Source organism: Hemitrygon akajei, unplaced genomic scaffold (assembly GCF_048418815.1).
Source record: "Hemitrygon akajei unplaced genomic scaffold, sHemAka1.3 Scf000048, whole genome shotgun sequence".
In the NCBI taxonomy this organism is placed as follows: Eukaryota; Metazoa; Chordata; class Chondrichthyes; order Myliobatiformes; family Dasyatidae; genus Hemitrygon; species Hemitrygon akajei.
Window position 1 is genome coordinate 7,420,953 of NW_027331934.1, and position 23,218 is coordinate 7,444,170.

Genomic DNA, 23,218 nt, shown 5'->3' on the forward strand with positions numbered 1-23,218 from the left:
ACCCATTGATTGATTCTGTAAATCTTTTTACAGGTTAAAAATGACAAAGAATTAATCTATGGGAATCTCGAACACCACACACCAGTTTTGCTGTCTCTATCCAGATATTTAAGAAGTGGAGCAAAGGATTTCCTCGATCATCCTTCCCGCTCAGACTGTGGGGAGGAACTCACTCTATCATCTGACCGACTGGCACGCCTGTCATTTTAAACAAGGGGGAAAACCCATTCATCTGCTCAGACAGTCGGAATGAATTCAGTTGGAAATTTCAACTGAAGGGACATCACCAAGTTCACACTGGGCAAGGCCATTCACCTGTTCTGTGAGTGAGAAGGGATTCAGTCGGTCTTCTCACCTGTGGACACACCAGTATATCACACTGGGGCAGAGGCTGGTCATCTGCTGAATTTGTGGGGAAGGATTCACTCGGTCATCTGACCTAATGGCTCACCAGAGAGTTCACACCGGGGAGCGGCCATTCACCTGCTCAGACTGTGGGAAGGGATTCACTCGGTCATCCGACCTACTGGGACATAAGTTAGTTCACACTGGGGAGAGGCCATTCCTCTGCTCATTCTGTGGGAAAGGATTCATTTCATCATCTAACCTGAAGGTACATCAGCGAGTTCACACTGGTGAGAAGCCATACACCTGCTTAGACTGTGGAAAGAGATTCACTTGCTCATCGGAACTGAAGGTACATCAGCGCGTTCACACTGGGGAGCGGCCGTTCAGCTGCTCAGACTGTGGGAAGAGATTCACTCGGTCATATCAGCTGAAGCTACATCAGAGAATTCACACTGGAGAGAGGCCATTCACCTGCTCAGACTGTGGGAAGAGATTCACTCGGTCAATCGACCTCCTGGGACACAAGTTGGTTCACACTCAGGAGAGGCCGTTCATCTGCACAGACTGTGGGAAGGGATTCACTGCGTCATCTCAACTACAGAGACACCAGCGAGTTCACACCAGGGAGAGGCCGTTCACCTGCACAGAATGTGGGAAGGGATTCAGTCGATCATGTCAACTACAGACACACCGGCGAGTTCACACTGGCGAGAGGCCATTCATCTGCTCGGAATGTGCAAAGGGATTCAGTCAGGCATCTCACCTACTGAGACACCAGCGAGTTCACACTGGGGAGAGGCCATTCACCTGCTCAGACTGTGGGAAGGGTTTCAATTGCTCATCCCAACTGAAGGGACATCAGCGAGTTCACACTGGAGAGAACCCGTTCACCTGCTCAGACTGTGGGAAGGGATTCACTTGCTTATCCCAAATGAAGGTACATCAGCGAGTTCACACTGGAGAGAGGCCATTCACCTGCTCAGACTGTGGGAAGGGATTCACTCGGTCATCCCATCTGAAGGAACATCAGCGAATTCACACTCGGGAGAGGCCGTTCACCTGTTCAGACTGTGGGAAGGGATTCATTCAGTCACACGAATTACTGGTACACAAGTCAGTTCACACTGGGGAGTGGCCATTCACCTGCTCAGACTGTGGGAAAGGATTCACTCTGTCACACGCACTACTGGTACACCAGTCAGTTCACACTGGGGAGTGGCCATTCAACTGTTCAGTCTGTGGGAAGGGATTCACTTGCTCATCCCTAATGAAGGTACATCAGCGAGTTCACACTGGAGAGAGGCCGTTCACCTGCTCAGTCTGTGGGAAGGGATTCACTTGTGCATCCCAACTGAAGGTACATCAGCGAATTCACACTGGGGAGAAGCCGTTTACCTGCTCAGTCTGTGGGAAGGGATTCACTTGCTCATCCCAACTGAAGGTACATCAGCGAATTCACACTGGGGAGAAGCCGTATACCTGCTCAGACTGTGGGAAGGGATTCACTTGTTCATCCCAACTGAAGGTACATCAGCGAATTCACACTGGGGAGAAGCCGTTTACCTGCTCAGACTGTGGGAAGGGATTCACTTGTTCATCCCAACTGAAGGTACATCAGCGAATTCACACTGGGGAGAAGCCGTTTACCTGCTCAGACTGTGGGAAGGCATTCACTCAGTCATTTCAACTACAGAGACACCAGCAAATTCACACTGAGTAGAGGCCGATCAACTGGTCAGACTTTGGGAAAAGTTTCTCTCAGCCAAATTGTGCATCATTGAGTTCACACTTGGAAGAGGACATTCACCTACTGTGAATGTGGGAAGGGATTCATTCACTTATCTATCCTTATGACACACTACCTGGTTCACAGTGGGGAGAGGCGAATCAGCTGCTGTGAATGTGGAAAGGGACTCACTCAGTCATCTAACTGATGTAACCCTCGCTTTGGCTAGCAGCTTAATATAAGGGGGTGATAGCCACCCAGCCCAGCCAAACATAAGAAATCTCATTTGGGTGGATGCTGTGTGGTGTGTCCCCTGAAATAACACAACATGTGATTTAATGATTGATCTTTATAATTCATTCTCTGACTATAGGGTTAGTAAAGAAAACAAAATAAAAGAAAAAGGGCCCACTCTCTCCATTCATGTCTCCTCATCTCTTCCCAGCAAAAAAACACAATAATCTCTCTTCCAGACTCACAAGAAAAAAAACCATTTCTGCCATTGGAAAGCCTCTCATTCCAAAACCCTGTTATCTCTAGTCGTAACCTAAACATTGCTGCTACAGAGAAACCATTACATTGGCAGTGAACCCTTACAGCGTGTTACACTTGTGGCAGACTACCGGGTTCACACTGGGGAGAAAGTTTCAATGAGCTGCATGCTGGATATTTGTCCATCACCGTTGCTGAATGCAATTTCGAGAGTGACTGTCGGTGCTGAACTCTGCAATTATTGCTGCTGCTCACCACACCCAGTTCTGCACCCTGGTCACTGGGCATGAGAGGGGTTTCTTCTGCTGCATATTCACCTTTAATGGGACTGGAGTTTAATATTCTGCCTCTGAGACAAGTAAATCAGTTCTATTTTAAACCCTGTCCTTGGTCCTTGGTGAATTTACATCACACCTATTGTACAGTAGAGAGTAAACTCAGGCCGGTTGGACCCTGCTAGTGATTCTGTTCCAGGATAGTCCTTTTAAATCTTCCCCTGTTCTTCACCTCTTCTTCTCTCTGTAGTGGGTTCCAAACAGTCACCACTCTGTGGGTGAAGTGGTTTCCCTTGAATTCTCTGCAGACTGAAGAAGTTAAGCTGACTGCAGTTCTGACTGAGATGTTCTTTACCCCTGAAATCTCTGGGCTGATGAAGAATTAATTTTGGAGTTACCCTCCTTACTCATGGCTCATTTCCACATTGTGGGTCATTTTCTCTGCTTCTAAAGGGTTGTTGAAAACACCACTGTCCTCTAAAGACTGAAAGCAGAATGGGAAACCATTAGATGGATGTTCAATGGAGCAGGGTCAGAAACCAGAGGCGGGTCTGGACAGGGCAGAGTTTGGGGATCTGGACAATGGTCGGGGTAAGAACTTATTATGAGAAGGGAATCAGCAGCGGGGCGTGGCAACAAATGACAGAGTAGCAACATTTGGAAGCAGATTGATAGAGAAAATCTTTTGGTGGTTTGACTGATGACACAAACTATACCCGTGTGACATCTGTGTGTTGGGAATGGTTTCATCTATTGAGGGTGTTGTTCCCGCTTGTTTATCCTGTAATATTATATCTGGATAGTGATTATGGATTGTCCTATCTGTAACAATGTATTGATTGTCATATAATTTGTAAGATTTTGACTCTAAAACTGGATCAGGCTTGAACTTACGGTGCCTGTATGAAGTGATGGTGGGCAATCATGAGTCAGTATTTAAAGCAAGAATTTGGTGAATGATATTGTATCTTTATAAGTAATCAGATTGAGCTAAATTCCTGCTGGATCCTGGAATGTGTTGGATTGTGTCTGGTTTATCTTGGCCTTTTCTGCACTTACTGCCTTAAATACAAACAATATTGTATATATTTTTGATTTTTTTCCCCCTTTTGTTAACCAGCTTGTCCTGTATTCCTGCAAGGAATCCCTCTGTTTCTGAGAAGAGGAGTCCAACTCTCAGTCATGTGCTCGATGCTTCCTTGTCAACATCTGATCTGCTCAGATTGTTGCGATGCCATACTCATTCCACTTCTCAATGTTTTCTTCCAGAGTGATGATTTATTTTTCTGAGTTGGCCTCTCATTTAATTTTTCTGATCTGTATTCCATATCACAACTGTATATACACACATGGAGTGCTGAATCCAGTTCATTTTTCTTGAAAATATAGAAGTTTTATCTGACTGTTGTGTGATCTTTCCTCATGTGTTATTTCTCTTCCTCCTGTCCAAGGTAGTGTTAATCTAAGTGGGTTTCAGTGTAAATACTCTTTTCTAAAGCTTTCTAAAATTCTTATTTACCATTGTAAATTTTACTGATTGAAATGGGACCAATATATTTTTCTTATTAATAAGTCAATGCCAGTATTGAAGAAAGTGTTTATTGCCCTTGTTGTATTTGTTAACTAGTGAGCTCTGTTTGACAGAACTTTTTAAGCCGTGAACTAAATTTTTTCAAAGGTTTTCCCTATTTCGCACCACTTTCTATTTCTTTGCTTGTTGATATTCCAGATACGTGGGTATCAAGAGTCCCGGTGAAGGGTCTTGGCCCGAAATGTTAATTCCCATCCATCAATGCTGCCTGACATGCTGAGCTCCTCCAGCACTTTGTGTGTAGTTCTCTAGATTTCTAGCATCTGCAGGTCCTCTTGTTTCTCAGATACTTATATATTTATTGAAGGAACAAGACAAAAACAAGCTGGTAGTGGGGTTGTGTGGCTCTGTTGGTAAAATATTAGATAAAATCATTAGAAAGAGGTGGCAAAGGGTTGGAAGTTGTAGAATTAAGGAACAGCAAATGTAAAAAAAATCCCTAATGGGAATTGTACAGAGACCTTCAAACAGTAGTAAGTATGAGGTCCTGAAATTACAATGGGAGATTGAAAATGCGTGTCAAAGGGCAATGTTACAATAGTCATAGGGGATTGTCATGCAGGTGATTAGGAAAATCAGGATGGTGTTGGTCTGAAGAGGAGGAATTCCTAGAATGCCTACAAGATGCTTTTTAGAGCAGCTCGTGGTTGAGCCCAGTTGGGGATCAGCTATTCAGGATTGGGAGTTGTAATGAACCGGAATTAATTACGGTAGGTAACTGAAGTTCAAAGAACCCTTAGGGGCAAGTGATCTTAATGTGATCACATTCACCCCGACATTAGAGAAGGAGAAGTTAAAGTCAAATGTGGAATAAAAAGAATTAGAGAGGCATGAGAGAAAAAATTCTCAAAATTGATTTAAAAAGAACACGGGCAGGGACGAAAACAGTGCAGCAATGGCTGGAATTTTTGGAAGCAATTCGGAAGGCACAGGATATACACAGTGACATGCAAAAGTTTAGGCACCCCTGTTCAAAATTTCTGTTACTGTGAATAGCTAAGCGAGTAAAAGATGACCTGATTACAAAAGGCATAAAGTTAAAGATGACACATTTCTTTAATATTTTAAGCAAGATTACATTTTATTTCCATCTTTTACAGTTTCAAAATAGCAAAATACGATAAGGGCCAGAAGCAGAAGTTTGGGCACCCTGCATGGTCAGTGCTCAGTAACACCTCCTTTGGCAAGTATCACAGCTTGTAAACGCTTTCTGTAGCCAGTCAAGAGTCTTTCAGTTCTTGTTTGAGTAAATTTCTGGGTTCAGACATTAGTAGCAATGTACTAAATGTGGAAATTACAAATCACAATATTATTAGAATCACAGAGCCAAGCAGCACTGAAACTTCCAGCCCTTCCAGTCAATGCTGACCTGTTTTTGTTGTTACTGCCCATTTCCAACGACCTGCACCAGAGCCTCCATACACCTCCCATCCACGTCCTCACCCAAATTCCTCTTTAGTGTCTAAATCAAACCCACATCCTCCACTTCCAGTGGCAGCTCATTCCTCACACCCACCAACCTCTGAGTGAAGAATTCCCCTTCAGATTCCCCGAAAATAATTCACTTTCACACTGAATGTATGTCCAATGTTAGGGTGAGAGGGAGGACGGGGCAGAGAAGGAAGACGGGAGTGGGTGGTCGAGTGCGGAGAGGGAAACAGAGCGGAGAGTTTATACTTAATATCTTTAAGAAAAACCAATTGTTTGAACTTGCTGCAAACCTGCTATCCGTACCCTGTACATTCTTAACCAAATTACTGATCTAGATGACAAGTAGCAATGGTTGATGTTCAAAGTAAATGTTATTATCAGAGTACGTATATGTCACCACATGCAACCCTGAGATTGCTTTTCCTACAGGAACACTTAGCAAATCTATAGAATAGAAACAGGATCAATGTTACTAGCATAGAATTCAACTGTGCAAATGCAAATATAATTAAATATCAATGAATAATGAGAGCAATGGGGTGTAACCCTGGGGAACCTCACTAGGCCTGGGCCTCAAGTCCAATAAACAGCCTCCCACCATCACTCTCTGCTTCCTACCATCAAGACAACTGTGCATCCAGTGAGCCAGCTCTCCCTGGATCGCGTGTGATCTGACTTTCCACAGCAACTTACCATGCTGAACCGTATCAAAGGCCTCACTGATGCCCATATCGGCCATGATCCTGGGACAGAGGTGTCACCGATCAGAGGGCATGGAATTAAGCAGAGGATGAAGAGGTTTAGAGGGAACTGAGGAAGAGATTTCTCACTCAGAGGGTAGCTGAAATCTGGAACACACTGCCCGAGGCGGTGGTGGAGGCAGGTCCCTTCACAACATTTACGAAGAGGATGAGCATTGAAACTGCCGAGATACAGTCGGCTATGAACCAAGTGCTGATAAATGGGACCAGTGTAGACAGTGAGTGGATGGTCAGAACAGGTATGGCCGGCCAAAGGCCTGTTTCCGTGCTGTGAGATCCACCACTCCGGACATGCTAAATTAACGATGGTGGCACCGCAAGGCATTGATTTCAAAACTCCACATCCCTCTCCAACCTGAAATAAACCTGACTGAACCCCTTTGTCACCACTGGGAATATCTGTTTCTGTCAAGGTAGCATAGAGATTGGTCACTTCTGCTAAACAACTGACAATTGATGAAGTTCCTGTGTCTTCTTCCATTAATGTTGCTGCCTTACAGCAAAACTAACCCTCTCACTGTGTCAGAATCAGTGATTAAATCCCGCACCAAACACTGCTTTCATCCCTGCACATTGTAACTTGAACCATCTCACTGAGGGTCTGTAGACACAACCCCTGCCCTCTGCACATGTGATCACATCTCCCCTGCTTCTGACATTTTAAATACCCTCTGAATGGTTTTTTGATACAATCTTAAAGTTATGGTACATTCAGCTCGTCCTCAGACCTGACAAACCATGTCTTCCCACAGCTGGTTCCACCTGTTGGTGTGTCCTCTTTCCTCCACCTCCAGGGAAGCTGCATCTCCACACTAACTCCTCACTTGAGACGACTGTCTGTACCCGTGACACAGGAAACCACATCTCTGTCACTCTATTAAAGCTGCTACCATCTGGGAAACGGTACCGCAGTATAAAAGCCAGGACCAACATTTTCTGGGACAGCTTCTTCCACCAGGCCATCAGACTGATGAACTGACGCTGACTTGAATGTACTCTATATTACATTGGCTGTTTTAATTATTATAAACTATTATAAATTACTATGATTGCACGTTGCACATTTAGTTGGAGACATGACGTAAAGATTTTTACTCCTCATGAATGTATGAAATAAATTCAATTCAATTCAATTCCTGATTCCATGCCTGACCTGCTCGCCTCTGGGTATCCTCCATCAACAAGCTCCTTCCTCAGTCTCCATCTGTGAGGTTACAAAAACAAAACAAAAAAAAAATTAAATGATCTACTAGACAGCTCCTGTACCCCTTTACCCCTGAACATGTTCTCCTGTTAAAACTGTTTCCTCAGCCCCTTCCCGATTCCCTTTCCCTTTCCCTTTCAGACTCCCGATATGCCAGCATATCCGAATTCACTGTAAGGACATTTATACCTCACAGGAGGATGTGGAAACCCGTGTACTCTGATGCACTGGTCACTGACACACCCTCCCCCTTCCCAATTTGCACTCGCAGCCCATGACGGTGACTGCTGTCCTAAACTCTGGGACTCTGTAACACACAATCTTATAACTCATAATCTTGTGAACAGCAATCTTAGACAGTCATTAATATGAAGAGAGAATTGTTTCCTGAAAGGACACGCGAGCTAAGCTGTCTGATCCAGTTCACCAGATCGTCCCTTGTTTACAACTTAATTTGTCTCGGGACCATCCTCCCTGTATCACGGAATGTCCAATCATCCCACTTTCTCCCAACAGAACCCATCCCGCCTACAACCCCACACCCACACTCCACTCATAACCTCTACCCACACACACAGTCAGAGCCCATTCTCCCCAAACCCCTTGGAGAACCACAAGGAATTGATCCCACAGCCCTGGCTCGGTCGCAAAGTTAAAACCGGGGCTGAGGAGAGCCTGGAGCCCACAGCCACCCGGCAGAGCTCGGGCCAGGCCCTTTCTCACTGCTACCGGCCGCTGATTTACACAAACCCGACATCAGCCCCTGCGGACCGCCGCTCGGACTATCCCAGTGCTGCGACGCATAGTGTCGGCAGCGCGCCTGCGCATCTCGCTATGGTGTAGATACTGGCCGGGGGTCCCCACAGCGCCACCACTGGCAGGAGCCGGAGGGACAGCGCAGAGAGCTCGGCCAATCGGCTCTTTCACTGGGACACGCTGAACTCCCCAACAACTCCATCTAGCTGGAATGTAATGACCAACAAATATAATTCCTGTCAGCGATTAGCTGTCTGAGTGATTCGATGACTTTTAGAGGAAGGGGTATCTATGGTCCACATTGTCAGGGTGTTAGTTTACCAGGAGACAAAGGCGCTGCCTGAGGATCTCAGTGGGTCGGGCAGCATCTGTGGAGGGAAATGGACCGTTAACATTTCGGGCCGAGACCCTCCCTCTGGACTGAGAGTGGACGGGAAATAGTCAGAGAAAAGAGGTGAGGGGTGGGGATGGGGCAAGAGCTGGAGAGTGAGAGGTGGATCCAGGTGAGGGGGGTGGTGGGAAGGTGGAAATAGTGACAAGGGTGGGAGGTGAGTGTTTGGGGCAACACGGGGCTGCAGAAGATGGGAATTAATTCCATAGGGGATGAACAAAGAGGTTAGAGAGTATTTGTTATAAAGCGTGCAATGAAGATTCTGCAGACTGATCCCTGGAGTGGTGGGGTCATCATATGAAGAAAGATCAAATGTGATAACCCTTTCATTTAGAGAATCGAGGACAGAGAGGTGTCACATTGAAATGCACAACATCATTACCGGCTGAACCAGGGATCCCAGTCTCTGAAACAGGGGGTGGACTGTCCAGGACTGAGATGAAGAGAAATGTATCCACCCAGAGGGTGGTGAATGTCTGTAAATCCCCACCACAGAGAGCGGTGAAGACACAGTGATCGTCCTCACATAAAACAGAGAACAGCAGATGTGTGGAGACCGAGGGGAATCGAGGAAATGAGGATCGGGCAGAAGTATGTGGCTGAGAAGGGAGAGCAGCCGCCATCTTGTTGATGGTTAGAAGGGCTGATTGGCCTCCTGCTGCTGTTTCTCACTTAATGTTTCAGTGTTCCTGTTCAGTGAGGCTGGAGAAATGTGAATAGAAATTAGTGTTTACAGACATAGACTGATTTAAATGAAACCTGCACATTTCCTGTGTGGGTCTGAATTGTGTGTCGGGATGGGGTGGGAATCGAAACTCTAACTCTGAGAGCTCTGTGACCTGGGGCTGGAGGGAACGGGACCGGGGAAGATATGGTTGGAAAAACTAAATACGCATCTAGTTTAAATTTGGAAATAATATAGGGAAATAATAAAATAATTTGGGAAATGCGGCGGTGGGCAGGGCAGTGTGTGAAGGGCGAGGAACAGTCACCGGGTCACGTGGGAGACCCTCACTCGTCACGTGATCCCGTTTTACCGCAGATTGGAAGCATCTATGGGTTTGTTTCCGAGGCCCCGCCCACCGCCTGGTGACGCAATTAGCACATTGCGCATGCTCACATTCCCGGTCTAGGCAGTGTTTTTTCGTTCTTTGTGAAAGCGGGACGGCGGTGAGATCGGGATGGGGAGGGTTTCTCGCCCCCTTGGACGGGGAGCCGGAGACGGATTATTCTCTGCGGGGCAACACCAACAATTTTCCTTCGGTGAGTATTGAAACCGGTCCCGATCGGGGAGTTCTGACGTTGGGTAGTGAGTTAACTTTCCCGAACTCAAACAAGAGAAAATCTGCAGATGCTGGAAATGCGAGCAACGCGCACAAAATGCTGGAGGAACTCAGCAGTCCGGGCAGAATCCAGGAAAAGAGTACAGTCGACATTAGCGGCCGAAACCCTTCGGCAGCACTGGAGAATAAAAGGTGGGGGTGGGGAAGGGAGAGAGAAACACAAGGTGATCGGTGAAACCTGAAGGGGGAGGGGATGAACTTCCCCGAACTGGCGGCTTCGCCTCGCTTCCTTCACAGAATCTGCCGGGGTCGGTCCGGGTTGTGAGACTTTCACACCGAACCGTCTGAGATGAGCCGCCGCTCAGCCCGTTGTTCTGGTCCTATTAGCAGGATGACGTAAAACATGTTTCTATATTGTTACTGACAGAGAATCGTATATTTTGTGTTCCGTGTGTTATCTGAATGTAATTGCCTGTGATGCTGCTATAAGTCAGTGTTTCTCTGTACCTGTACCTTCCCGTACTTGTGCACTTGGCAATAAATTCAACAGGACCTGAGAAATCTCAGTGAGATTTGATTAGTGATGATCATCTTGGCAGCTCGGTGGGTCGAATGTATGAGACAGTACACTGTTAAATGCAAAACCCTGAACAGTGTCGATGATCAGAGGGATCTTGGAGTCCGAGATCATCGCTCCCTGAACGAGACCGCACAGATTGATCTGCACAGTTTAAGAAGGCAAATGGTGTGGTAGTCTTTATCATTGAGTTCAAAAGTCGGGAAGTTATGTTGCAGCTTTGTAAGATTAATTTGGCAACATCTGGAGTGTTTCATACGGTTGTGGTCGCTCTCATTCTCCGAAGGATATCGGGGCTTTGGAGAGGGTGCAGAAGAGGTTTACCAGGATATTGCCTGGAATAGAGGGCCTGAGATATAACGGGAGGTTGGACAATCTTATGTTGTTTTCTCTGGAGCCGTGCCGGCTGGGGTGAGACTGAATAGACGTTTATAAGATTACCAAAGGATTAGAAGCAGTGTTTCAGAAAGGCAGCGTCCATTTTTAAGGAACTCCAGCACCCAGGGCATGCCCTTTTCTCAATGTTACCATCAGAGAGGGAGGTAAAGAAGCTTGAAGGCACACCCTCAGTGATACAGGAACAGTTTCTTCCCCTCTGCCATCTGATAGCCAGATGGACATTGAGCCCTTGAACACGACCTCACTTTTAAAATATATAGTATTTCTGCTTTTTGCACAATTTTTAATTTATTCATAGAATAATAGGAAACCTACAGCACAGTACAGGCCCTTCGGCCCACAAAGTCGTGCTGACATGTCACTACCTTAGAAATTACTATGGTTGCCCATAGCCCTCTATTTTTCTAAGTTAGTTTTTCTCCTGTGCCGCCAGGTTCCTAACCAAAAATCTTTGAAAAGACCCTATCATGCCCACCTCCATAAACATTGCCGGCATCCCATTACCACTCTCCACCAGTCTCTGACTAAAAAAACTCACCCCTGATATCTCCCCTCTACGTATTCCCCAGCACCTTAAACCTGTGCCCTCTTGTGGTAACCAATTCAGCCCTGGGAAAAAGCCTCTGACTATCCACATGATCAATGCCTCTCATAAACTTGTATACCTCTATCAGGTCACTTCTCATCCTCCGTCACTCCAAGAGAAAAGGCCGAGTTCACTCAACCTATTGTCATAAGGTATGCTCCCCAATCCAGGCAACATCCTTGTAACTCTCCTCTGCACCCTTTCTAAGGTTTCCACATTCTTCCTGTAGTGAGGTGACCAGAATTGAGCACAGTGGAGTGTGACCAGGGTCCTATATAGCTGCAACAAAACCTCTTGGCTCCTAAACTCAATCCCACGATTAATAAAGGTCAATGCACCGTATGTCTTCTTAACCACAGAGTCAACCTGCATAGCAGATTTGAATGTCCTATGGACTCGGACCCCAAGATCCCTCTGATCCTCCACACTGTGAAGAGTCTTCACATTAATGCTATATTCTGCCATCATGTTTGACCTAATAAATTGAACAACTTCAAACTTATCTGGGTTGAACTCCATTTGCGACTTCTCAGCCCAGTTTTGCATCCTTTCAGTGTCACGCTATGACCTCTGACAGCCCTCTACACTATCCACAACATCCCCAACCTTTGGGTGATCAGCAAATTTACTAACACATCGCTTCACTTCCTCATCCAAGTCATTTATAACAATTACAATGAGGAATGGTCCCAGATATACATATACTGTAATTTTTATTATTTTATTTTGTGTTTTTTTTTCCGTCTATATTATGTATTGCATTGAACTGCTGCTGCAAAGTTAACAAATTTTACACAACATGCCGGTGATAATAAACCTGATTATGAATCTGTGTGGACCGACGATATATTTTTCCTGGGGGTTGAAATGTCTAATACATTTAAGGTGAGACGAGATATAAGTGGCAAGTTTGTCTTTTTCCACAGAGTGGTTGGTAGCTGGACTCTCTGCCTGGGGTGGGAGACCCCACCAGTCACGTGATCCTGTTTGCCCCTCCCATTTATCCACAGATGTACAATCTCTTCGCTCATGCTCACTGTCTCCGGTTGGGTGGTGTTTTCCTTTCTGCTCAGTACTGAAGCGGAACGTCTGCGGGATTGGGAAAGGGTCCTCGCCTCCTGGGTCAGGAAGCCAGGGGTCAGATCGGGAAAGGGTCCTCGCCTCCTGGGTCAGGAAGCCAGGGGTCAGATCGGGAAAGGTTCCTCTCCTCCTGGGTCATGAAGCCAGGGGTCAGATCGGGAAAGGGTCCTCGCCTCCTGGGTCAGGAAGCCAGGGGTCAGATCGGGAAAGGGTCCTCCCCTCCTGGGTCAGGAAGCCAGGGGTCAGATCACTGTCTGTAGGCCAAAGATATCGTTTTCCCATCAGTGAGTATTGAGACCGATCCCGAGTGGGGAGATCCAATGTTAGCTGTGAGTGCCGAACTGAGGGCCAATTGCTCATTTATTTTCCAATTATCTGGGCTCTTCAATAAAATGTGGATTTCACTTAATCTGCATTGAACGATCCAACCCAGGAGCCCAGGCTGTTTATTTCCACAGAGTTGAAATTAGAGACCCACCAACAGGTCACGTGAGGCTGTTTAACGCAGATCTACCCCACCCTCTGGTTTGTGACTCAAGATCATGTGGTGTGTTGTCAGAGTCCCCGGATGTGAGGTGATGCTTCCTCCATGTTGTGTTGGGGAGTCTGATGTTGGCCACTGAGTCCCTTTAACTTCCCTCAAATTGTCTCACTTCCTGAGCCTCCTCACATTTGTCCTTGAGCTTTATGGCTGTTGTCTTCTCCTGGATTGGGGTGGATGGGAAAGAACGACCCAGGTTGTGGGGATCTTTGATTTCACTACTCTAGGGGGAGAATGGTTTCTGTGATCTACTGATCTGGATCCAAAGGTCTCTGCCACTCCTTGCAGTCACGGGCAGAGCAGTTACCGTGCAAAGCATGAAGTGTCCAAATGGGAAACTTTCTATGGTGTGTTGATAAACAATTTGGTGAGGGTTCAAAGTATATATGGCAATGTTTTTGTTGTTTGTTCTAACTTTGTCAATTTAAGATCCTTTATGCAGTAGTGTGTACTATTTATTCAGTATCTGTGTATTGCTGGAGAACCATAATTGATCGTCCTTGCTTTCTGCTCCACCTGGTTCCATCTGCTCATTCCCTGCCCATCTTGTTCAACCTCTGTCGAGTCTCTCTCCCACCAACTTCAGTGACATGCATCAACTATCTGGGTCAACCTTGGTCCACCCTGTATCATACCTCTGCAATGATATATATCGGCAATCTTTCTTGTCTTCATTGTGAAGTATTCTTTCACACCTTCGTCCTCACTGAGTTATTTCCTGAATCAGTTTTTGTCAGTTGGAAAGTTAGAGGGTCATCAGGTACCAGTTCTGTTGTGGATTGGTGTGGGAGTGCTAGTTTTTGAACTGTGACTGGCTGACACACTGCATCATATTACAATCAGCAAAGAGTACTGGGAGAGTTGCTGCTTGGACTCTAGTCCTGTGTTGGCTTTGACTTTGGTTAGTGCTTCTACAGATGGGGCTGAATGGTCGTCCTTCTGCAATGAAGCAGAAATTTCGAGCAGCTGGACATTGGTTGTGGGGAAATCCCCGATTGCACTACCCAGTGTGAAATGGGAGGACAATGTGTGAGACTCTCAGGGTCGGTGAGTGGCAGATTAAGCTGTGTGATTCTGTGAGGTTGGGTCGTGGGATATCATAGTTTTTGATCCAGGTAAAATGGACGCGAGGATCGAGCTGCTTGTGATTATGAGGTGTTGAGCAAGAATTTCTGGTCTGGGATCAGATATTTGTTTTTGGAGTTCCTTTGGAAGCAATGACTGCCAGTCTGAGGAGAGGATGAGTTCCCATTCCATCCTCACAGGGACAGGTTATGAGTAAATGGGCAGTTCCATTTTTACAACAGTAGAAATAGACCCATGAGTTTGGTGTTCAAACTGTGTTTGGAAATCTCCCCTCACTGTCACCTGTCTGTCACTTGGTGCAAATCAGGCAGAATCTCAAGTTGCAGGAGATCTGCAATAAAAACTGAAAGTGTTTGAAATCATTCTGACGAAACATTATTAACCTGAATTGTAAAGTTTGTTCCTCTCCCAAAGCTGTTCCTTACCTGCTGAGCATTTCTGATAATTCTAGTTTCTTTTTATTACATTTACCTTGGAATGGTTTATATTTCCTGAAATTAACCTGGAAATGGAAATGTCTCATTCTGTGCTAGTAGAACAATAAAGAAACCACAACTTACCCTGTATATTATCCTCGTACCAATTTATCTCTTATTCCTGGAAATGTGTTCAGTACAATTGCTGCTAACATGGTTTACAAGAATAATCTCAGGAATAATCGATGTTATGTATGAAGAGCATTTTATAGTTCTGGACCTGTGCTCAATGGAGTTCAGAGGGACGGTGTGGGTGGTGGGGGGGATGTATGGATAAGTAAACCTACCGAATGCTGAAAAGCCTGGATACAGTGAACATGGATAGGATGTTTCTATTAGAAGTAGAGTCTGTGATCTGACAGCACAGTCTCAGAATAAAGATGCTTCCCTTTAAAACTGAGATGAGAAGAATTTTTTGGCTACAAGATGTCTGATCTGTGGAATTTGTTGCCACAGAGGTTGGTTGAAGCTGCCATTGGGTATATTTATGACAGAAATTAATATATTCATGATTGGTGTGTAGCTCAGGATTACAGGAGGAAGGCAGGAATATGGTGTTGGAATGAAAATCAGCTGTGGTTAAATGGTGGGGCAGACTAGATGGATCAAATCACTTAATTCTGTTCCTGACTGAATGATGGCTCCTCCTTATCCCATATTGTTTTGTGATGTGTGAGGGACATTAAAAGGTTGTTCACTGAGATCATTATATCTGCCTTCAACGTTTAAATTTCAGTGAGGTTTGTTCATAGTAACATTAAGCAGAAATGTTTGGTTCTCTTTTTTAATGTTAACGTGCTTCATTATCACTCTGGTTAAAGTTAGACCTGCGGTGAGAGGTTTATTGGAAGAAAAACCCCAACTGGAAGCAAACCACGGCTGAAGATGAGGGAACAACAACAAGTGAACTGGCCTGAGGACTGAGAACAGCAACTGAAGAGAACAGCTCTGCCTCAAGAGACTCAGAGTTCCCAGTGATTCAGTCATGAGAAAGTTTGGTGAGTCTCATTTACTCAAACACAGGTCCTTTGGACATTATATACCTGTAAAATGTAAGGTAGGAAATAGTTAGAGGGAGACTGAATGTGCCCAGAATAACCAGTTATGCTTCTCTCAGACACAGTTGCAATCAGTCCAGGTCTGGTAATGTGCTTTCAGCAGCCCAGCCCTTTAAGACCACTCCCATTCTGTCGAAGTCGAATCCGGATTAAGTCACTCAGAGACCGTATAGTACAAACTCTTTATTCCAAGCACCCGGTGCTCACTCAGTTAGTCACTCAGATAGGAACAGACTGTGACTGTTCCCGCCCAATCCACGAATTCTCCTTAAACCACAGATATATCTGTCCAGATACTCCCTACGCAAGACAGGCTGGAGCCAAAAGTTATTTCCTATGATAGCCCCTAAAGACAAGTTACAAAATAGTCATAATGGCTTGCACACACAGAACAGACTGAAGCTGTCTTAACTCTGCACGTGAGTGCACAAGGAGATAAGCATCCTGAAACCCTAGCTAGCTACCCTCAAGAAGAAATATGGCTCAGCATGGCTTAGTACATCTGTTGATCATCAGCAGTTTCTTTCAGAAAAACAGGCTGCTATTGTTTAACGAAGTGTTAACCCTTTTACAGACTTTATCATTCCCTCCTTTACAGAGAAAGCAACCGAGTGGAGCTTTGACTTCTCAGTGGGTATAACATCAGTAGTTAGAACAATGAGAGGTACAACCATTAGGACATAATGCAATATCATGCCCCACATATTACCGAACAGGCCTTCGAAGATCACCATTTCGACCCTTTGGTGAACCCGTGTAAATCCTGCCCTACTCTCTCGATGCTGTCCGTCTCCTTTGCAGTGTGCTCGGAGAGGGATGTAATGTTAGTAGATTCATCAGGGATATAGGCGCAGCATTCTGTGTCAATAATAGCACAGGTTCCCCCTTTCTCAGCTAGGATAAAATCTAAAGCCGCACGATTCTGTACGACTGTTTGCCGGATTGCAATCATTTCAGTGGATGTTTCTGTTACTTGGGCCTGTGTTTCTGTCAGGGCCCCTGCAATATTGTGGCCAGCTCCTCAAGTGCTTGTAGCCAAATTGATTATCTCTCGTGAATTCCTGGCTACTCCATAGGAGAGAAAAGCGATCATCCAAAATCACTCAGTCTCAGTTATTCCTCTCCGCTGCTGGGCTCCTGCAGGTATGGCCAAGATGCATGTTTCCCAGTGTCGGAAGTTCCGTTTGGTGGGGACCTGAGATACCATCCCTCAAAACATTGACAGCCACAGTCATCACAGACTGGACCACAGTTACTCACTCTCTTCCCCAGGTGTCATTTGAAAAAGCCCAGGCTGAGAGTTCCTCACTGTAGCTGAGCGGGATTACTGACATTTGAATCATACTTTTACCATACTGAGGAATTTCGGTACAAACCCAGCAGGCCCCTGGTTCTACCTGCTTGGCCCAGTTGTGACAGAGAGACAGAAAGGTGTTAACATAGGGGCCCCTGGGTGCTGGGGTAAGTCCTCTTAAAGACATAAACACAAACACCACTGTTATGCACCCATAACTGTTTAATTGAACCAGCAGCTATAGACCACACCTGGACTCTGGTTTTGATGTTAAAACCACTGTCTTTATTCGTATCTACTTATCATATAACAAATTAAGCAAAATAATCAAAAGTTTAAAAGTGTTATGAGTACACATATGTGGAAGTATAACTCCCAAACCACTCAGCTCAGGGAATACCAAGCTTAAAGTCTTGAGATGGTAAAGTATGAAAGTTCAGTTCATCCACGGGATCAATGACGAGAGAGAGAGATTTGTAATCCAAGGTGAATGTTGAGAGAAGGCAATTACGTTGAATTCCACAAATTCCACAGTGGTAAAACAGGATAACAGTCGCCGTAGTTCTTATCCGTCGTTGTTCTAAATCCACACACGAATTATCACCAGAAGTAGCTTATCACAGGAGTACTGTCTTCAGAAGGAACTACCACCCAAGCAAGGGTTAACACACAGGTAGATTCCGCAAGGTACTGCCAATCCAGATCCAACACACAAAGTATTACCGACAGTGATTTCCACAGAATATCCCTTCTCACAAGTGATTACCACATAACACACCCGAATCCACCTAAGGGTTAACAAATGTGGTAGCCACGAGATACTCCAACAAAATCCCCATATGGGATATACGAATTATCACCAACAGTGATTGGTCACAGGACTACCTCTTCAAGTGAATTACCACCCCCAAGCAAGGGTTAGCACAAGTGGTCCTCACAGGATACTCCCAAACCAACAGATCCACTCCAATGGATCAAACAAAGCGACAATCACACATTCGGTATACACTGAATCAATAATCAACCCACCCTTGTGGGCATAGGAGAGCCCAAACAGTGACCTTTGGCCACTAGGTCCTTTGTTTCGAACCTTCCATCTTCTTTCTTTCTCTCTGGCTGACTGTGTTTGTGACTGTCCTTGCTTAAATAAAACAAACTGCGAGCTATTGTTACATACCCTGTAACTGGGTCACTTACCAGCAAAGATAGAGAGGTCTGCTGAAGTCTGATGGAACTATTTTGAAACGTTTTTATTTATAAAGGGGCACAAAAGTAAGGTTAATACAAACATTCAGATAATATACGTCGTCACTACTCAATCTAAAGCGCGGGTATAGTAATAATCAACAATAAGAAGTAGCTCTATCATTTGTCTAGGGGTAAAATTATTGTCCGATAGAAATATCAAAGTCTCTGGAGTTCATGCAGGCTTTTAGCCTTTTGGGGACCGCTGGGTTTCAAGTGTTGGAGAGAGAGAGAATTCTTGGTGAGAAAATAAACTTGCCAGCCTTTTGGACTCAAATGGTTGAATCGGGAACGTGGGTTCCCCGTTGTCAGTTCGAAGTCCTTTTCGGTGTTATCAGCCACTCGCTCCCCAGGCTAGGGCAAAACGAACCACACGTGGCTTCCGAATAGCTTCCCGTCATCACGGGAGCAATGAGCGATGGTGTCTCCTTCTGGTGCGTCGCTAGGGTACTGCCTCCTGCAGTCCCCTTTTTATCTTGACTTGCGGAGTTGTAGATGTCAATCAAGGTGGGATGATACAATCCTCACCACACATTGCCCGAGGGTGCCCATGTAGCCATGATAGCTGGCACGTAGTATAGAGTCGCAATCCACAAAGGTGTCTCCAAGAAAGAATGGTCAAATCCGTTGCGTTGTCTCTCTCTCTTTTCCTGGGTCCAAGACCCGAGTTAATAGCGATCTTGCGATTCTCAGGAAGGAGGGGGCTGGTATCATAACACTATATAAACACAAGCTGCGAGCAAGTGTAAACATGCTGCCTAGTCAAATAGTTCTGCCCCCTCTCTCTCTTAGTAAGAATCAAACAGGAGAATATTAGTTCTGGGGTTGATCAGGATTTGAAAGTCGGGTCCTAATAATATGTCAAAGCTCGTCACATTCGATTTCGGTCATTGTCAGGCCAATCCATATTATTTGTATTAATAATGTTGGCTAACTTTGTAAGCATTGGAGCAGTAAATCATTATTAATGGGTATTTGTCCCCCCAGTTTAAAGGCTTGGTCTCCTGTGAAAGTGCCGTAGCAGGCCACAAATCACATCCAGGGTCAATATGCCAGACATGGGTTCGGAATCCCATGTTTCCCTATCAGTTCAAACTTTAGACTGACGTTCCTACCCTTCCCTCCTATCTGGGCCGGCCTTGGTTTGCTTACTTTGTTTTTCCTGCTCTCGTTTTCGGCGCACATCCACCCATTCACGCTCCGCTTTTAGCATCTCCCAACCTTTGGCATTCCTTCTGCAGTTCATACCTCTATCCCTTTCTCACATGCATTATTCCTCCAACTTGCTGATAATATACTGTTCCACTTTAAAGGTATGTCACATCCGGAATATTTTCCAGTTAGCCGAGGATTTCCTTCCACGCCGCTGTGTGGTGTTGGGAAATCATGTACAAGGCAAGTTACAGCAGTAGTTTGCCATTGCCTTCTGCTGGGTGAGTTGTTTTGTTCACCAGCTCTAACCCAGCACAGATGAAAGTGTGCAAGGGAGTCGGCTGGATTTGAACTCGAGACCTCTCGCCTCGAAGTCCAACGCTGAAGCCACTAGGCCATCAGTGGCATAGCTGGCAAAGTTCCATTTTACATCTGCCTTTTCCTTCCATTCCCTTTTCAACAATTTCCACTTCTTTCCTCAGTTCTTTTTCCATATCAGATTTACTGCTTGTTCTCATGAGGTAATAACCCAGGCTACCCCACCCCCCTCCACCCGTGGCCACATTTTGTTCCCCAAGTTCTTACTCAGTTCTGCACTCATCATTTGCAAATTTTTTTCCTTGTCTGGAAAATTCTCACACAAAATTGTGTAGGGCTGCTCCTGGCACACTCGTATCAATCGACTGCAATTAACCATTTATCTCTAAGTAATTTATCGGGCACAAAGCCTGCTGCTCAATTAACAATCAGATAAATTTACCTGGCAGGCACCTCCTGCTCAATTGATGAATTTACCTGACTTGTCTGCTTCCTGCCCATTTAGTAAAGTTTACCCAGTAACGCCTCCTGGCCACTTAATAAACTTTATCTAATACTGCCTCCTGCCCACTTAGTAAAATTTTGCCTACCTTATATGAGTCTCCTGACAGATTTTTTTCCCGATCCTGTCAAGGTATGTGATCAGCCTTGGGCAAGGCACCATACGTCCAAAGGAACTGACAGTGAGTGACAAATGTAAAATACCTATTGGGCACCCTTCAGTCTCCACAGTCCCCAGAGTGGTTCAGCTGCTTACTCAGCCCGTCTGTATATTGTATATTGAGATCCTGTTCATGATGCCAAATGTTAAAGCTGAATCTGAATAAAACTCGAGAGACCAGCTTCTTATTGACACCACAGTTTATTGCACATTCTCCTGCAGGAGTTTGAGCCCCTGTTGTCAAAGGGAAGGCACGTAAGCACTGCCACTATCTGACAAGTCGACTGACTTGGGTTACAGCCGTATATTTATTCATAGTACACCCCATGCTTACAATTGCAAGATGTTATTTGAACTGGTACGCCCACCAAGTGTGTTGGTGCAAATCTTAATTACAAATCTTAATTGCAAATCTTAACAGAGTTTGCTATATCGAGGTTTTAATTATGGATGGATGTACTGTCCAGTCCTTATCAGTTATTCCCTTTGCAAGGCCCTGACTTAATTACAAACAGATGTTCATTCCTGCCCTTATCAGCAAGTCCTCCTCCCCTTACTCAAATGAGGGTACAATGTATAATGGTATCAACTAACAACGGTACAGTATACAATGTTATCAGCTCTCAATGTGTCTCTCTGCAAGCCACAGAGAACTGGTTATGAGCCTGTCCTGGCTAACCACTGAAGACAGTGTTTACTTTGGTTCAAATATTCCTATTCAGTCCCAATTATTCTTCTAGCCAGAGGTTACATATGTTCAAAATGAATTTTTTTATATATCTTCAATTCCTCAAGAGGGTTCTGGGGAAATATTTATGTCCAATATAGAAACTGGTGTCACCTGTATGTATTGTGGCAATGCAAGAGGTGCTGGAGAATTTGCAAGTGGAAAGACTTGGAGTAATATTTGCAAATCTGACTTTTTAAAGTGTAATTTAGCAAGCAAACCACATATGGACAATGTGCAAAAGCTCTGGTGAGAAAATCCTTCATTACCCATTACAGGCCTGCTACATAGGTTGTGTGAGAGTGCAGATGAATTTGATCGAACTCGGGAGATCAAAGTACTTATCAACAGTGATTTGCGAGCTGTGAAAATAATTACCTCTCTGTATAAAATTCACTATGCACATGTCACTGGGTAAAAAAAATGCACAGTACATGATTTATGTGCACACTGGTCATTACAAATTAGAGGGGACATTGGTGGGAAGGTGGGGAGACCTCCAGTGTCCCTGATGCCCTCACCAACAAGATGTGCATCCAGCTGCAGCTTGTAACCCTGCACTTTAAGGAGTTGGAACTGGAAGTGTATGAATTCCGGATCATCCAGGAGTTGGAGGGGGTAATCGATATGACATGAAGAGAGGTGAGTTACACCCAAGGTGCAGGACACAGGAAACTGGGAGAGAGTCAGGAAGGGGAATGAGGTTAAATAGCCATCGCAGAGTACTCTTGTTGCTATCCCACACAACAATAGGTGGAACACTTCAGAAACTGTTGGGGGGGTGGGAGGGTAGATTACCTGACAGAGAAAAGTCAAAGAGGTGATAGTGAATTCATTAGTTAGGGGAACAGAACAGGAGGGGACTAATATCCTAGTGGTAAGGCTTGCTAGTGCTAGTGTGGGTGGAGAGGGTGATGTGGTTAAAATAAGTTGCAGGGGAAATGGGAGCCAGAATGACAGAACAGATAGTGGAGAGGGTGAATTGAATTGAAGTGACTTTATTCGATACATCCTTCCTACACATGAGGAGTAGAAATCTTTACATTACATCTTCACCAAAATGTGCAATGTGTAATTAATAGTAATATATAATAGATAGTTTGTAGATAGGACAGTCAATATAACATTGAAATGCAATTGTATCAGCATGAATTAATCAGTTTGATGGCCTGGTAGAAGATAATGTCCCAGAGCCTGTTGGTACTTTTGCTGTGGTACCGTTTCCTGGATGGTAGCAGCAGGAACAGTTTGTAGTTGTGGTGAATTTGGTCCCTGATATCCTTTGGGCCTTTTGACACACTTGTCCCTGTAAATGTCCTGAATAGTGGAAAGTTCACATCTACAGATGCACTGGGCTGTCTGCACCACTCTCTGCCATTTCCTGCGATTAAGGGAAGCACAGTTCCCATACCAGGCAGTGATGCAGCCAGTCAGGATGCTCTCAATTGTGTCCCTGTAGAATGTCCTCAGGAGTTTGGGTCCCCGTCCCCAACTTGTTCAACCATCTGAGGTGAAAGAGGTGCTGCTGTGCTCTTTTCACAACACAGCCGGTATGTACACACAATGTGAGATCCTTGGTAATATTTATGCTGAGGAATTTAAAGCTGTTCACCTTCTTAAACCCAGATACATTGATGTCAACAGGGGTTAGCCTGTCTCCATTCCTCCTGTAATCCACAATCAGCTTTGTTTTTGTGACAATGAGGGAGAGTTTGTTTTCTTGACACCAGTCAGATGTTGTTCAGACCTCAGATAGAGTC

General features: G+C 45.0%; 2 protein-coding genes across 5 annotated transcripts in view; both read left to right on the forward strand.

Moving 5' to 3' along the window:
- Positions 1-23,218, forward strand: part of LOC140720916 (uncharacterized) — a 42,081-nt gene that overhangs the window by 12,009 nt on the left and 6,854 nt on the right. The window contains exons 1-2 of one of the 3 annotated variants that reach the window (XM_073035762.1): positions 10,122-10,238; positions 15,825-16,001. The gene's annotated coding sequence lies outside the window, so the exon portion shown is untranslated. Of the gene's footprint in view, positions 1-10,121; positions 10,239-15,824; positions 16,002-23,218 lie in introns of those variants that run through there. The other 2 variants (XM_073035764.1, XM_073035763.1) reach the window with 2 other exon arrangements.
- Positions 1-23,218, forward strand: part of LOC140720913 (uncharacterized) — a 171,617-nt gene that overhangs the window by 11,437 nt on the left and 136,962 nt on the right. Inside the window, exon 4 of one of the 2 annotated variants that reach the window (XM_073035760.1) lies at positions 34-3,945. The exons of the other annotated variant lie outside the window; for it this stretch is intronic. Coding sequence (XP_072891861.1) covers positions 443-2,068 — 1,626 coding nt within the window. The 5' untranslated portion in view covers positions 34-442 and the 3' untranslated portion in view covers positions 2,069-3,945. Of the gene's footprint in view, positions 1-33; positions 3,946-23,218 lie in introns of those variants that run through there. 2 annotated transcript variants of the gene reach the window in all.